Consider the following 15,187-nt stretch of genomic DNA (forward strand, 5'->3'; position numbering starts at 1 on the left):
AAGGCTGTAATGTAACAAAGTGTGGAAGAAGTAAAGAGGTCTGAATACTTTCAGAATGAACTGTACACAGTTGAAGTCGGAAGTTTACATACACTTAGGTTGGAGTCATTAAAACTCATTTTTCAACCACTCCACAAATTTCTTGTTAACAAACTATAGTTTTTGTAAGTCGTTTAGGACATCTTCTTTGCGCATGACACAAGTCATTTTTCCAACAATTGTTTACAGACAGATTAGTTCACTTATTATCACTGTATCACAATTCCAGTGCGTCAGAAGTTTACATAGTGTATGTTGACTGTGCCTTTAAACAGCTTGGAAAATTCCAGAAAATGACGTCATGGCTTTAGAAGCTTCTGATAGGCTAATTGACATAATTTGAGTCAATTGGAGGTGCACCTGTGGATGTATTTCAAGGCCTACCTTCAAACTCAGTGCCTCTTTGCTTGACATCATGGGAAAATCAAAAGAAATCAGCCAAGACCTCAGAAAAACAATTGTAGACCTCCACAAATCTGGTTCATCCTTGGGAGCAATTTCCAAATGGCTGAAGGTACCACGTTCATCTGTCCAAACAATAGTATGCAAGTATGAACACCATGGGACCACGCAGCCATCATACCACTCAGGAAGGAGATGTGTTCTGTCTCCTAGAGATGAACGTACTTTGGTGCGGAAAGTGAAAATCAATCACAGAACAACAGCAAAGGACCTTGTGAAGATGCTGGAGGAAACCGGTACAAAGGTATCTGTATCCACAGTAAAACGAGTCCTACATCGACATAACCTGAAAGGCCGCTCAGCAAGGAAGAAGCCACTGCTCCAAAATCGCCATAAAAAAAGCCAGACTACAGTTTGCAACTGCACATGGGGACAATAATCATCATTTTTGGAGAAATGTCCTTTGGTCTGATGAAACAAAAATATAACTTTTTGGCCATAATGACTATCATTATGTTTGGAGGAAAAAGGGGGATGCTTGCAAGCCGAAGAACACCATCCCAACCGTGAAGCACGGGGGTGGCAGCATTATGTTGTGGGGGTGCTTTGCTGCAGGAGGGACTGGTGCACTTCACAAAATAGATGGCATCATGAGGCAGGAAAATTACGTGGATATATTGATGCAACATCTCAAGACATTAGTCAGGAATTTAAAGCTTGGTTGCAAATGGGTCTTCCAAATGGACAATGACAATAAGCATACTTCCAAAGTTGTAGCAAAAGGGCTTAAGGACAACAAAGTTAAGGTATTGGAGTGGCCATCACAAAGTCTTGACCTCAATTCTATAGAAAATTTGTGGGCAGAACTGAAAGTGTTTGCGAGCAAGGAGGCCTACAAACCTGACTCAGTTACACCAGCTCTGTCAGGAGGAATGGGCCAAAATTCACTCAACTTATTGTGGGAAGCTTGTGGAAGGATACCCAAAACATTTGACCCAAGTTAAACAATTTAAAGGCAATACACTCAATTAGTATTTGCTAGCATGTAAACTTCTGACCCACTGGGAATGTGATGAAAGAAACAAAAGCTGAAATAAATCATTCTCTCTACCACTATTCTGACATTTCACATTCTTAAAATAAAGTGGTGATCCTAACTGACCTAAGACAAGGAATTATTACTAGGATTAAATGTCAGGAATTGTGAAAAACTGAGTTTAAATGTTTTTGGCTGAGGTGCATGTAAACTTCCAACTTCAACAGTATATATATTGCCTCCTAATATAATACCATCTGTGTGTCGCTTCATTGGCCTGCGCTATTGTTTGTTTGAATTCAAGAGAAGATTGATCTCAGTATGTCAGTGTCAGTAGCCACTCAATTCTATAATTTGTGTGGTATTAAAAGAGATTCAGCTAATGCCTTCTATCATTTAAATTTTGTAGAATTGCATGAAATGCATTTTTTATATAAAAATAATAATAATCCGGCCCTGGGAATTCCAGCTATAGGAATTCCATTTAATGCTCTCTCTTTCTTATATAAGATGAACGTCTCATTCAGTCATGTTCAGTGATGTGCTAATTTGAGTAAGATGTCAAACCTGTCAGGAATACAGATTACATTCGCTTAAAGCACCAGGTCGGAATTTCTCTATTCCCCAGTCGCCAATCATATTCTTTCTAAAAGATGTTCCCATGGTAACACAGCCGGATCTGTCACTATACTGTCAGATGCATGTTTTATAACTTAAAACAAATAAAAACGTAACGAAAATGTATTTTTTTAAAAATACCTTTTTACATTAGGACAAAGGAACGCTATAATCTCAAGAGATAATAATGAAATACTGATCAATTCTAAATGCAAAGTGACACAGAAATATATGGTTTATTTATATCATACTGGAGAGACACCTACGGATGTATCTATAAGCAGTGTTGAATCTAGCTGCTAATCTAATTAACCTACGGCGTGATAATAAGCAGCTACCCACACATGGGGAAGCATAACTCATATCTCCTACAATGCATATACCACATCCCGTGTGTGTGTGCGTGCGTGTTTGTGTGTATGTGTGTGCATTCATGCCAACGCTCTGACAGGGGATGTCTTGTTCTGAGGGATAATCCTGTGTGAAGAGTGAAGGATGATATTTTTTTGTTTCCCGACAATGAACACTCTAGATAAGGTTTGGATGACAGTCAACAGAAACCCAGCAGATAAGGTTTGGCACAGCGGCATATGGCACAACAGTGACAAATAACACTTCCTATACTGTGGATGGTATTATCGGTTGACGCTTTATGTCTGACTGACATTGGTGATAGGCCTCTCTCTACCTAGAACTCTAAAAGCCTTGTGAATAGAAAGCCACATTTCTGACGTCAAAGGATGCAGCCTGAAAACCCCGTTGAGCTTTCATTTCTAGGATGAGAAGTATTCAGAGGAATCTTCAAATGGACAGAAAGGCTTAATAAAACATGAGTAAACAGAACTGGGGGGAATTCAATGGAATCTGCTGCTACAATACAGAACGGCACATCAGGGTACACAGGCTAAAGAGGAAACAGCAGAAGAGGTGGTGGGGGGGGGGGGGTGTAATCTAGCAGAAATGTAACCGTGCATAGACATACATATCATAATCACACACAAGTCTCTCTCACTGCGTTTGATCGCCTTCTCTTCTCACTCACCCTCTCTTTCTACCCTTCTCTCTCTCTATCCTGTGGAAGGAGCTGCAGCTGCGGTAAATCACCTCATATGGTTTTCCCTAGCTACAGTACGGTTCTTCTCTATATGCTACTCAGTAGAAAGATGCCCAGACAGCTCTTACAGAATACGTCTCCTCTCTCCCTCCAAGGCCTCTTGCGTTAACAGGGCCTGCTTCCATGCTAACAAGAGCCCTCCTCAATCACACTCCATCAAGCAACAGTCTGCACTAACCACTGAGCTCTCCCCTCCCCCCCACCCTGACGCTTTATTATTTAAAACACGAGGATCCGATTTGCCATAGAGGCCCCTTAGTCGTCATGGCTACAAACAACTGCGTAGATGTAAGGAGCAGGAGGACGGGTTGAGGAGGTGCTCGAGGGCCTCGGAGAGAGGTTAACCTCTGCAGGGCTGAACTTTCCATCTTCATAAAGAAGTCACTGGCCTCTGAATAAGAGGTTAAAGAAGAGAGGTCAGCTTTAAATATTGTTTAAAAGACATGTCAGAAGCAGTGATAAGGGTTAAGATTAACATTTCTGTCATTCTAGCTGCACGTTTCCTTCCGAAGTCGCTGGTCTCTAAGTGACAGGCCAGTTCAGAACCTTGGACAGGGCTATGTGCTTTGCTGGACTCTGAGCTGAGCCACCAAGACCAGAATGTATCCCCTCTGTTTTTCTACAGTAATTGAAGTGACTGAAGACTATGCTTCGATGTGCAGGCCAAAGGGTAATTTACATAGGACAGATAAGTCTACAGTTCTACCAAGGAACAACACAAGTTGACTAAATTACTGAGGAGACTCCAAAGTAGATCCCATCTATCCCATAGCCACATCGATAGAATCTTGCAGATCTATTCCAAAGTCCTAATTCTATAAAGCATTCTAGTCCACCCATGATTCCTCTCACTACTGCACTGCACTGCAAATTATCTGATCATTACAGCTGACCTGACCTGAGTTGAGCTGAGGTGAGTTAAGGGAAAATATAGATCCATTATATGGCTGTTTCCTGTGATCTAGGATCAGTGTCCCTGATAAAGACTGGGTTGTTCCTGCCCTGCAGCTGAAGCAGAGGAGGATCTAACACTGGATCACTGATCAATACTGGATCGATAGCTGTGATCTGATGCTGGAAACCGTGTTTTAACCCTAAATCGGAGGGAAGGCAGAAGCTGGTGGTTAAAGAGAGAATGTGTCCTGATAGCTCTTTGTCCTTCATTGGACAAGTAGGGTCCTATCAACCATTCATGGATTTAAAAAAAAAGAAACAAACCGAGCACCTACATTTCATGTACAGTGCTAGAAAAAGGATACTATGATTCAGATAAGGTTTGGAAGATGATGGAAGCAATTCCTGCCTGTTACATTTTTGCTGATGACAAGGTACACCACCCATTGAAAACACACTTACCATATAAAATAGCTAATAGCCCCATCTGGTGGTCAAATGTTCAATAGCAACATCTCTGTGTGTGTGTGTGTGTGTGTGTGTGTGTGTGTGTGTGTGTGTGTGTGGCTATGGCTTACCTCCAGAAGTCAGCTCTCTAGCCTGCAGTGAGTAAGGTGCATTAAACACAAACTTTACTAAAAGCTTTCAGCTCTAATTAAATGTTTCTCTTTGCCAATGTTTAAGTGACTCAGAATAGGGAAGCTGTATCTCCCTGCCTCTGTCTCCAACCTCCATCTCTCTCTGTGGTTAAACAAACTGTAAAATAAGAAGAGGTTATCACACTTTCACTATACAGTGAGCCAACCTCTCAGTCTAAATTCTCCCTCTCCCACTGTGTACTCTAGCTACAGTCTAGGAGTTGTGAGACTATGATTCGTTTCCTGTAAGGTAGGTTGGTAGCTGCCCACTGGTTCTGAGTATGCTCTGTGTGAGCGTGCGTGCGTGTGAGTACTCTCCATAGATCAGCTGAATGGCCTGGGCTAAACTGTGGGGTGACTGACCACCATCACTCTTCTCACACTGTTAAATGCGACTGACACTTGGTTCACTGCATCCCACAGCATTAGCATGGACAGGTGCCATAAACCAAGAGAGTGTGGGAGAGAGAAAGGGGGAGGGGAAAGAGAGATAAACAAACGGAAGTAGAAACAGATTGACTGAGATAAAGAAACTACCATATCTATTGGGTGAAATACCACAGTGTGCAACCACAGCAGCAAGATTTTTGACCTGTCGCCACATGAGAAGGGGAACTGAGTGTCAATTGACACGGTGACGTCTAAGTCAGGCCAGAAGTGTGCCAGCATTTGTGCCATTGTACCCCGGTAAAGGGGAGTGTCTAACCCTGTATGCTCCAATCAGGAAGCATTGCCTGGCAACCACTTTCATTCCTCTCCGGTGTCGGGGGGTTTATTGCAGTGTGTGTGCCCGCATACAGTATCTATTTTTGTGGTTGTAGCTAGTTCTGAATGTGTGTGTCTTCAGGAATGAGCCAGGCTGAGTTACACTCTGGTCAGTCCCTCAGGAGCTGTTATGGTGCAACAGCTGAAGTCAGGGCTGCTTAAAGACACAAACATGCACGCTCACACACACACACACACACTCTCTCTCACACACACACGCTCTCACACACACACACGCTCTCTCTCACACACACGCTCTCTCTCACACACACGCTCTCTCACACACACACACGCTCTCTCACACACACACACGCTCTCTCACACACACACACGCTCTCTCACACACACACACGCTCTCTCACACACACACACGCTCTCTCACACACACACACGCTCTCTCACACACACACACGCTCTCTCACACACACACGCGCTCTCTCACACACACACGCTCTCTCACACACACACACGCTCTCTCACACACACACGCTCTCTCTCACACACACGCTCTCTCTCACACACACGCTCTCTCTCACACACACGCTCTCTCACACACACACGCTCTCTCACACACACACACGCTCTCTCACACACACACACGCTCTCTCACACACACACACGCTCTCTCACACACACACACGCTCTCACACACACACACGCTCTCTCACACACACACGCTCTCTCACACACACACACACGCTCTCTCACACACACACACGCTCTCACACACGCTCTCACACACACACACGCTCTCACACACGCTCTCACACACACACACACAGCTGCTGAGTGAGAGCTGCAGTCCTTTCCTCAGACGGCCACAGTACTCCTAGTACCTGCCGCCCACCAGCCGCGTCAAGGACACCGAGGAGAACCAGGCAGAGGGTCCTACACACACTTTCCTCCCAAGGACTCGGCACTCCTTCCAGGGGACAGCCAGCGGGGACCCTCCCTTACACCTCCAGACAGACTTACAACCAGACTTCAGACCTCTCCTTGACTAAACTGACAGCAGAGGAAGGTGTCACTACTGCACCCCTCGAACCCTCAGCACCCCCCCCCCCTCACCGTGCCGGACCCCCCTAGGGTGAGGTAGTGACATGGAGCTGCCCTGCCTGCCCCCCGAAACCCCCACCACAGCCAGCTCCTGCTCCACCGACCCCCTGTACGACAACTGTCTACCCCATGCCGGGAGAGGGAGGGATAGAGGGTTTAGGGAGAGGGAGAAGGAGAGAAAAAGGGAAAGTGGGGGACTTTGCAGCCCTGCTGTAACTGGAATCCTTCACCCCTCCTCCCCCCCTGGCCTGGCCCCAGCTGCAGCTGTGGTTCCCACACTGGGAAGGGGGAGAGATGGAAGAGGAGGGGAGAGAGGGGCTGGCGTGCAGCCAGCTCACAGTCACTGCAGCTGGGGAGGCCTGGGAAGGCAGGGCTGGGACATGGGGACAAACAGAGGAGAGAGAGGACGAGAGAGAGGAGGAGGGAATACGGGAGTGCAGGAGGTGGAGAGCGTTCGGCATCAGCAGAGCCCCAGCCCGAGCCACAGCGACGGAGACACACACGAGAGCGCTCTTTCCGTCTACGACAACCTCCACGCCGTGACCCCCACCGAGGACGCTACCATGGAAACCAATGTGACCTTCCCCACGCCCCAGCGTTTCCTGAGGATCCCAGTGCCGGTCTCGGTGTTGATGGAGGATGGAGGGGTCAGCGGGGAGAGTAGCTCCTGGTCTTCCTGTGAAATCCTCCTTGCAGGGAGCAGCGCCAGCAATGGACCAGACCAGTACCAAGACCTGGACCCAGAACCAGAACCGGACTTTAACCAGGACGAGCCCATGTTCCAACTCCAGCCATTGATCCAACCACAACCCCATCGACCAGATAACTTCTCCCATCTCCAGCCCCTTGTCCCACCTCTACAGGCTTCTGCCACCCATCCAGGAGAGCCTCTCCAGCCTTCTGGTCCGATCCCTGTACCTGTCCCTGGGGCCCGGGTTCCCCCTCCCCTGCCCTTGGCAGACCCCTCAGCCAGCGCCCTCCGCAGCCTCCTCACCAGCCTCCAGCAGCAGATAGCCAGGCAGAGAGAGGAGTATGAGGAACGCATACACAGGTAAGAACTTCATATCATTATCTAATGTGCACACACATATAATGAAAAACATGGTGACATGGTTTCTCTGTGTACTTTCAGTAATAAGGAGTTGCAAAGGTTTGCTATCCAGATGTGTGTGTCCACTCTGCTGTTTCCCATGACCGCCCCTCCCCCCTACCCCCACATCCTGTTTACTGACAGATATCAGTCATGGAATATTCCACAAACACTTTTCCTGCCTTTTCCTCTATATTTATTTGACATGTCATTATGAATGCCACGAATAGCATATTAAAACCGACAATTACACACTTCATGAAATTGTTTTCTTCGGGTGGAGTATTATGCTTAAAAACACAATGCCTCCATGACTGTCTTTTGAAATAGAGGCTGTTTGTGGGGTGGATGGGAAAAAAAATAGCTATATAAAAGGGTGTGCTAACCTAGACACTAACACATACCTCACTACTGCTGATATACAGACAGGGGATGCTTGGTCAGATTGAGACTAAACTGGCCATACAACTAAAATTAGGAGCATACAGCACACAGGGACGATGACGTCTGACTGTCACATAGGGCTAAGGATGGTGAATTAGCCTAACCCCACGATGGATGCCCCCAAAGGGTACTCGATCGAGGTGTTGGCTCAGGACCCCTCTCTCTTCCTTACCCTTTTCTCTCTCCTCCTTCTCACTCTGTCCCCCTTACCCACTCTATCCTTCGAACACTTAAGGAAATGCAATTGAGATTCTCCCATGATTCCTCATGTCTTCGCCTCGCCATTTTAAGAGGCGAGAGGACGCAATGAACCAAGGAAATGCAATTGAGATTCTCACCAAAAGTCTGGGAGAGAGGAGCGAGGTGCTACAGGGAGAGGTGTTTGACCTGATGGCTAACCTGGCTCAGCAGAGTTATTGTGCCACCCCCATTTTCCTAATCTTCTCTCTCCACCCCCCACCCTTTGTCCCCCCCTCCCCAGTCTGGAAGAGAGGAACGAGGCTCTCCAGGTAGAGGTGTTTGACCTCAGGGCCAACCTGGCTCAGCAGAGACGGTGGTACTCTGTGGTCCAGGCTAAGATCTTGGAGTCAGAGAGGGGCCGGGCTGCAGCAGACCTCCGAAACACAGCCCTGCAGAGGGAGATGGAACAGTTCTTTGACACCTTCGGAGAGCTCAACAACGAGGCCAAGAAGACAGAGAAAATTGTCAGGAGTTTCTGAGACTGACCTTTGGCTGAGGGGTGTGTACTGTATGTGCTGCGGAAGTGAAGTATGTATGATGAGATTGGAAGTGATAAGACAACTGTCTTTAAACTAAGACTATTTACACAATCTTTAAGGCCAGCTGGAGAGGAAACATTTGAGTATGAATCACTGCCTTCAGGAATTCTAATGGATTATGGAATGGTTAATTATCAGAAATGTGCATATTCATAAGCTACAGTATATTGTCCATGGATTCAGACCACAGGCTCATACACCTTTATCTTGCGTCATGTTTGGCTCATCTTTGATGATTATATCACACCTCTCTATTAGCACTTTCTAGTGCTGGGTCGGGATCTGGAACAGCTGATGCCAGTTCGGTGGGGGAAGCGCAAGAGGCGCGCTCACACACATCTAGAAGGTTCTGAACTGGTATCGATGTACAGTACCTCTGCATTTACAGCAATTAACAGCACATTCTTTGAGTTGTCCACTTTTAATTGATGGGGCAGGACAACATGAAGGCAAAGTGGTATTGTGAAACCGCATGTCATTGCAGACAGTACATTATGAACAAAATAAAATGAACAAGATAAAACATGAGATGTACAGTTTGTACACAGTGAATATTTTAAACAAGGTACACACACCTCAGTCCTTAACAAATAGGATGTAAAGAGTGAGCCGGACACTCCTCTGGTCATTTAAGGCATGATGAATGAATAAGGCTGTCATGGTTTGAAAGGAAAACAAATATGGGGCACAGTCCTCATCTGACTACATTATGTCTGTTTGTGCATATCCATCATCCAACAGAGTTACTTTTCGCCAAAATCTGTTTAGTTCTATCTATGCCGAGTTCTGCTCCAGAGCTTCAAGGTTCAGAATCACAACTAGGTATTGTACAGTTATGTGACATGTCCACATTCCAAACCAACAGCTGTGCTCCACCACTGTGTGACTGTCCTTCCGTCCTTAGGCATTAATCTACTGATGGTGGTTGTCCTTGTCTTGAAGAAGCAAAATCCATTTGAGGAACGATGAGGGGACAGCATGGTACCGATATAGCATACACACAAGAAAAGTACAGTGAATGTGACACCATGCAAGTTGAACAACAATTGTTAAGTTGCTACATCTCTAGATACTGAATTTCAATATAATGTTTTATGTCATGATTTCTCCCAAAGGATTTCCAGTACTGATGGAATGGTTTAGAATAAGAGGCCCCGTGCATTTGACCCTATGCATTTGACCCCATGCATTTGATCATCAATAAAACGTTTCACAAGGGTCTTGTTGTGTATGGGTCAAACATCATCAGTGGTGTGCAACATTTAGCAAAGAACTCAAACTAAATACAAAACACATGGACCTTTTTTTGTTCAATGTACAGGATAATGATATTTCAACATACACATTGTACCTTACGGCATATGGGTTGATTGTACTATATGAAGACGTTTCTATGGGTACATTGAATGTCTAACAAACAAATATGCCTAACTATATATCTACGTGCATTATCAGAGCTTTAGCTGGATACTATGACATACATTACATTTATAAGGAAATAAAACCTTAACATTGCAACCACAGCCACCCCTGGAGGTCAGGAGGAGTAACAGCTCCAAACCACATCACTCACGACAATTAAAACACTATACTTAACGCCGGCACCACTCTCACTTGTTCTCAACACTGCTACCTAACTAAAAAAAAAAATCTAAAAACGTGATTAGTGGTTGATCGGCAGATGAACATTTGATGGTTTGATAATGTGATCAATGCTTTGTTTGTGTAGCTGTAGCATGCAGAAAGCAGCTGTTCAAATATAATGATACTCCTGTCTTTAGGTTAAAATCTTTATAACCTTAATTGAAAACAAAAACAATAAAACATTTTTTTTTTTTTTTAAAAGGTAGGCAAAGTAAATATCAAGTTCCTTGCCAAGAATTCTAAAGACAGATATTCAAAATGGAAGAATATATTACAGAAAACTTCAAATATTAATAAAAAAAGCTATTAAGCCAATATAGATATTTTAACTTGCGCCTCTTACACACAGTCAGAAAAATAAGGCTTAGGATAGAAGTGAAACACTGCTCTGGGGTTACAGCTAAACTATACCTGTCCAAGATCACACAATTTTTCCTTTAGAAAAATAGACCTATGCATGGAAGTTAGAGAGAGAAAAAAAAAGGATACGGAAAGAAATATGAAGTAAGCGAGACAAAGCAAGCTAGAATAGAGAGAAAAATATACACTTCCTGGTGCGATCTCATTGGCTCTCGTCCAGGTGTCCAGTGAGTGTGTCAATGCTGCTGCTGTCAGTGTCGGAGGCCAGGGTTTGCTCTGTTGACATGGACGAGATGTCATTGGCCGAGGACGACTGGGAAGCCAACCCCCTCACTGCATCTATCACAAAGACAGACAGCGAGAGAGAAAATATAATAGGGTTTATACTGTATGTCTAATGCAGTGGTCACCAACCTTTTCCGAGTCAAGATCACTTTCGCAGTCAAAAAGGAAGCTGAGATCTAGTGTTCAGCCATTTTTTTTAAATGGCTTAAATTTTTTTAATCACAACATATTGGCTAAATGCTTAGCAATATTGTTCTTCTCAGACCATATTATACACTGCTTAAAAAAATAAAAGTGAACACTTAAACAACACAATGTAACTCCAAGTCAATCACACTTCTGTGAAATCAAACTGTCCACTTAGGAAGCAACACTGATTGACAATAAATTTCACATGCTGTTGTGCAAATGGAATAGACAACAGGTGGAAATTATAGGCAATTAGCAAGACCCCCCCAATAAAGGAGTGGTTCTGCAGGTGATAACCACAGACCACTTCTCAGTTCCTATGCTTCCTGGCTGATGTTTTGGTCACTTTTGAATGCTGGCGGTGCTGTCACTCTAGTGGTAGCATGAGACGGAGTCTACAACCCACACAAGTGGCTCAGGTATTGCAGCTCATCCAGGATGGCACATCAATGCGAGCTGTGGCAAGAAGGTTTGCTGTGTCTGTCAGCGTAGTGTCCAGAGCATGGAGGCGCTACCAGGAGACAGGCCAGTACATCAGGAGACGTGGAGGAAGCCGTAGGAGAGCAACAACCCAGCAGCAGGACAGCTACCTCCGCCTTTGTGCAAGGAGTAGCAGGAGGAGCACTGCCAGAGCCCTGCAAAATGACCTCCAGCAGTCCACAAATGTACATGTGTCTGCTCAAACGGCCAGAAACAGACTCCATGAGGGTGGTATGAGGGCCTGACGTCCACAGGTGGGGGTTGTGCTTGTGCCCTGTGCTCTTCACAGATGAAAGCAGGTTCACACTGAGCACGTGACAGACGTGACAGAGTCTGGAGACGCCGTGGAGAACGTTCTGCTGCTTGCAACATCCTCCAGCATGACCGGTTTGGCGGTGGGTCAGTCATGGTGTGGGGTGGCATTTCTTTGGGGGGGCCGCACAGCCCTCCATGTGCTCGCCAGAGGTAGCCTGACTGCCATTAGGTACCGAGATGAGCTCCTCAGACCCCTTGTGAGACCATATGCTGGTGCGGTTGACCCTGGGTTCCTCCTAATGCAAGACAATGCTAGACCTCATGTGGCTGGAGTGTGTCAGCAGTTCCTGCATAGCATTGATGCTATGGACTGGCCTGCCCGTTCCCCAGACCTGAATCCAATTGAGCACATCTGGGACATCATGTCTCGTTCCATCCACCAACACCACGTTGCACAACCGTCCAGGAGTTGGCGGATGCTTTAGTCCAGGTCTGGGATGAAATCCCTCAGGAGACCATCCGCCACCTCATCAGGAGCATGCCCAGGCGTTGTACGGAGGTCATACAGGCACGTGGAGGCCACACACACACTACTGAGCCTCATTTTGACTTGTTTTAAGGACATTACATCAAAGTTGAATCTGGTCTGTAGTGTGGTTTTCCACTTTAATTTTGAGTGTGACTCCAAATCCAGACATCCATGGGTTGATACATTTGATTTCCATTGATAATTTGTGTGTGATTTTGTTGTCAGCACATTCAACTATGTAAAGAAAAAAGTATTTAATAAGAATATTTCATTCATTCAGATCTAGGATCTATTATTTTAGTGTTCCCTTTATTTTTTTGAGCAGTGTATTTCAACACTCAAGCTTTGATAATAAAATAGATCAGTTGGTATAGCACTTGCGAGGCACAGCTGAGCATTAATTGAAATCATTAGAATTTTTATTTTACTGGACTTGGTTCCTGCATCTGTCATGGTGCTTTCAAGACATCTGGGAACTGGGGGGGGTGTAAAATCACGACGTCAGTGATCTTCAGGTCGGAGCTCTAGAAAAGATGCCCGAGTTTCCGAATTGAAATTCAGAGTTGAATGACCGTTCAAAACATTTTTTCCCCGACTTCCCAATTGTCTTGAACACACTGAAGTTGGAAGTAGGAGATTTCCGAGTTCCCAGTTGTTTTGAACACGGCATTCGTCTCAGCGGAGGGAGGGAGAGAGCAGCAGAGGGTCTGCCTCTCACGGTCCCTGCTCCCTCCTTCCTTTCCTCCGGTGAGACTGACCAGAGAGAGGGGACACAGTCTTCCACCTGATTGCGAAACTCGAGTCGCACCTCATGTGACAAACATTTTATTTGATCTGCCTCATGCACAAATTCATGTTGTTCCTATGACCAGAGAATGTGAAATATTCATCGATATTAAAATAGACACAACAAGCTGCTAATAATAATATTTAAATAAGCAGGGCTATTGATAGACTTGGCTACTAATTCATTGCAGCTGCAGCACGAGTGGATATAGGAAGAAGCGCATTTTATGTTTTGTAATTAGTGTTGAATAAAAGCTTAAAAGACGTGAACTCACAAAAAAAAAAACTAATTGACAGTCTCTCTCTGGTCATGGTTTTAAGTCATGAAATCTCAAGTAGGCTAGTATCAAACTTTGCTGTGGTCGGGGAAGCTGTTGGCACGGTGATTTAAGCTATCCGATTGGCCAGAGCAGGAGGCGCACTCGCTTTAGCCGGTCCACCGGGAAGTTGGAGTTGGTCTTTTCAAACAAATTAAATGGTTCCAAATGGGTAAACTTTGCCTACCCAGTGTGCAGGGTTTCTGAATCAAGTACACCTACCGCACAACATAAAATAAATAAAAAGAACGCAACCGTCTGTCATTGGCTTTTATACAGAAATGTTTGGTGATCGATGAGGAATGCCTTGAAGAGCAACGAGTCGATTGCGATCCACCGGTTAGTGGCCACTGGTCTACTATATACCAGGTAGGGGATGGGCATTTTTTAAATATTACTATTCAAATAATACCATGAGCCAATTTTTAGGCTCTTGACCAAACAGAATGACACAATGCCACAAAAGCAGTTATTTTCAGGGTGCTACTCCAGTGTTTTTGGCGAACAGTAGCCTAGGCTAACAGCAACAGTGAAAGACAAGTCTGATGTTCACCATAATAGAACTGATTCTGTTTCAAAAGAAGGTGTTTTGCATTGATCTGTGTCAGGTCATGTGCACCATCTGTTGGTGCGCGACTATAGGCTAACTGCTATTTGAAGAAGTGAGGAAAATAGCATACCATTGTCAGAGCCAACCAGTGGGCTAAATGCCCTATGATAGTAGGTATGTAAATGCCAACCCGCAGCCCATGTGAGAGAAAATTTGCTTTAAATTCAAACAAAATAGGGGGCCTCCCAGGTGGAGCAGTAGTCTAAGGCACTGCGTCGCAGTGCTAGCTCTGCCACCAGAGATTCTGGGTTCGAGCCCAGGCTCTGTCGCAGCCGGCCGCGACCGGGAGGTCCAGGAGCGACGCGCAATTGGTCCAGCGTCGTCCGGGTTACGGAGGATTTGGCCAGCAGGGATATCCTTGTCTCATCGCGCACTAGCAACTCCTGTGGCGGGCCGGGTGCAGTGCACGCTGACCAGGTCGCCAGGTGTACGGTGTTTCCTCCGACACATTGGTGCGGCTGGCTTCCGGGTTGGATGTGCGTTGTGTCAAGAAGCAGTGCGGCTTGCGTTTCGGAGGACAAATGGCTCTCGACCTTCGCCTCTCCCGAGTCCGTACGGAAGTTGCAGCGATGAGACAATTGGATACCACGAAATTGGGGAGAAAAAAAAGAAGATAACTCAAACAAAATCATTTTATGCATCCTCAGAACTGTAGGCTACATTTACGGTTCGCAACTGTAAACAATTTACTTTCAAAACCATCTGAATCAGCAGTAGCTCAATGCATGTACATAAACACTACATTTTAAAGTTTGTGTTTATATTTAATTAAGAATTTCAAATGTCATTGTATATCCCTTTTCATTGTTAAAATAGGCCCAACTCTTTTGTTGTTTTGAATACTTACATCCTTTTGG

The 15,187-nt window shown here is 45.3% G+C and overlaps 2 protein-coding genes across 9 annotated transcripts in view; one reads left to right on the forward strand and one right to left on the reverse strand.

Annotated features, from left to right (window-relative positions):
• Nucleotides 1-5,618: 5,618 nt before the first annotated feature.
• Nucleotides 5,619-10,095, forward strand: LOC110488605 (uncharacterized). The gene is made up of 2 exons (XM_021560879.3): nucleotides 5,619-7,613; nucleotides 8,578-10,095. Exons 1-2 carry the CDS (start codon nucleotides 6,607-6,609, stop codon nucleotides 8,813-8,815), a joined length of 1,245 nt encoding a protein of 414 aa, XP_021416554.3. The 5' UTR covers nucleotides 5,619-6,606; the 3' UTR covers nucleotides 8,816-10,095.
• LOC110488604 (mitogen-activated protein kinase 9) overlaps nucleotides 9,281-15,187 on the reverse strand; it is a 35,284-nt gene continuing 29,377 nt past the window's right edge. For all 8 annotated transcript variants that reach the window (XM_021560874.3, XM_021560877.3, XM_021560875.3 and 5 more), the window contains exon 12: nucleotides 9,281-11,218. In XM_021560874.3, the coding sequence (XP_021416549.1) occupies nucleotides 11,082-11,218 (137 nt within the window). In that variant the 3' untranslated portion in view covers nucleotides 9,281-11,081. The remainder of the gene's footprint in view (nucleotides 11,219-15,187) is intronic.

The sequence above is a fragment of the Oncorhynchus mykiss genome, chromosome 14 (assembly GCF_057628025.1).
Source record: "Oncorhynchus mykiss isolate SJ-2025 chromosome 14, ASM5762802v1, whole genome shotgun sequence".
Taxonomy (NCBI): domain Eukaryota; kingdom Metazoa; phylum Chordata; class Actinopteri; order Salmoniformes; family Salmonidae; genus Oncorhynchus; species Oncorhynchus mykiss.

Excerpts from the sequence above, each read along its gene's own strand:
- LOC110488605 (XM_021560879.3), top strand. The coding sequence starts at position 6,607 with ATGGAGCTGCCCTGCCTGCCCCCCGAAACCCCCACCACAGCCAGCTCC. Across the intron at positions 7,614-8,577 it reads TATGAGGAACGCATACACAG|TCTGGAAGAGAGGAACGAGG; the intron begins GTAAGAACTTCA and ends CCCCCTCCCCAG.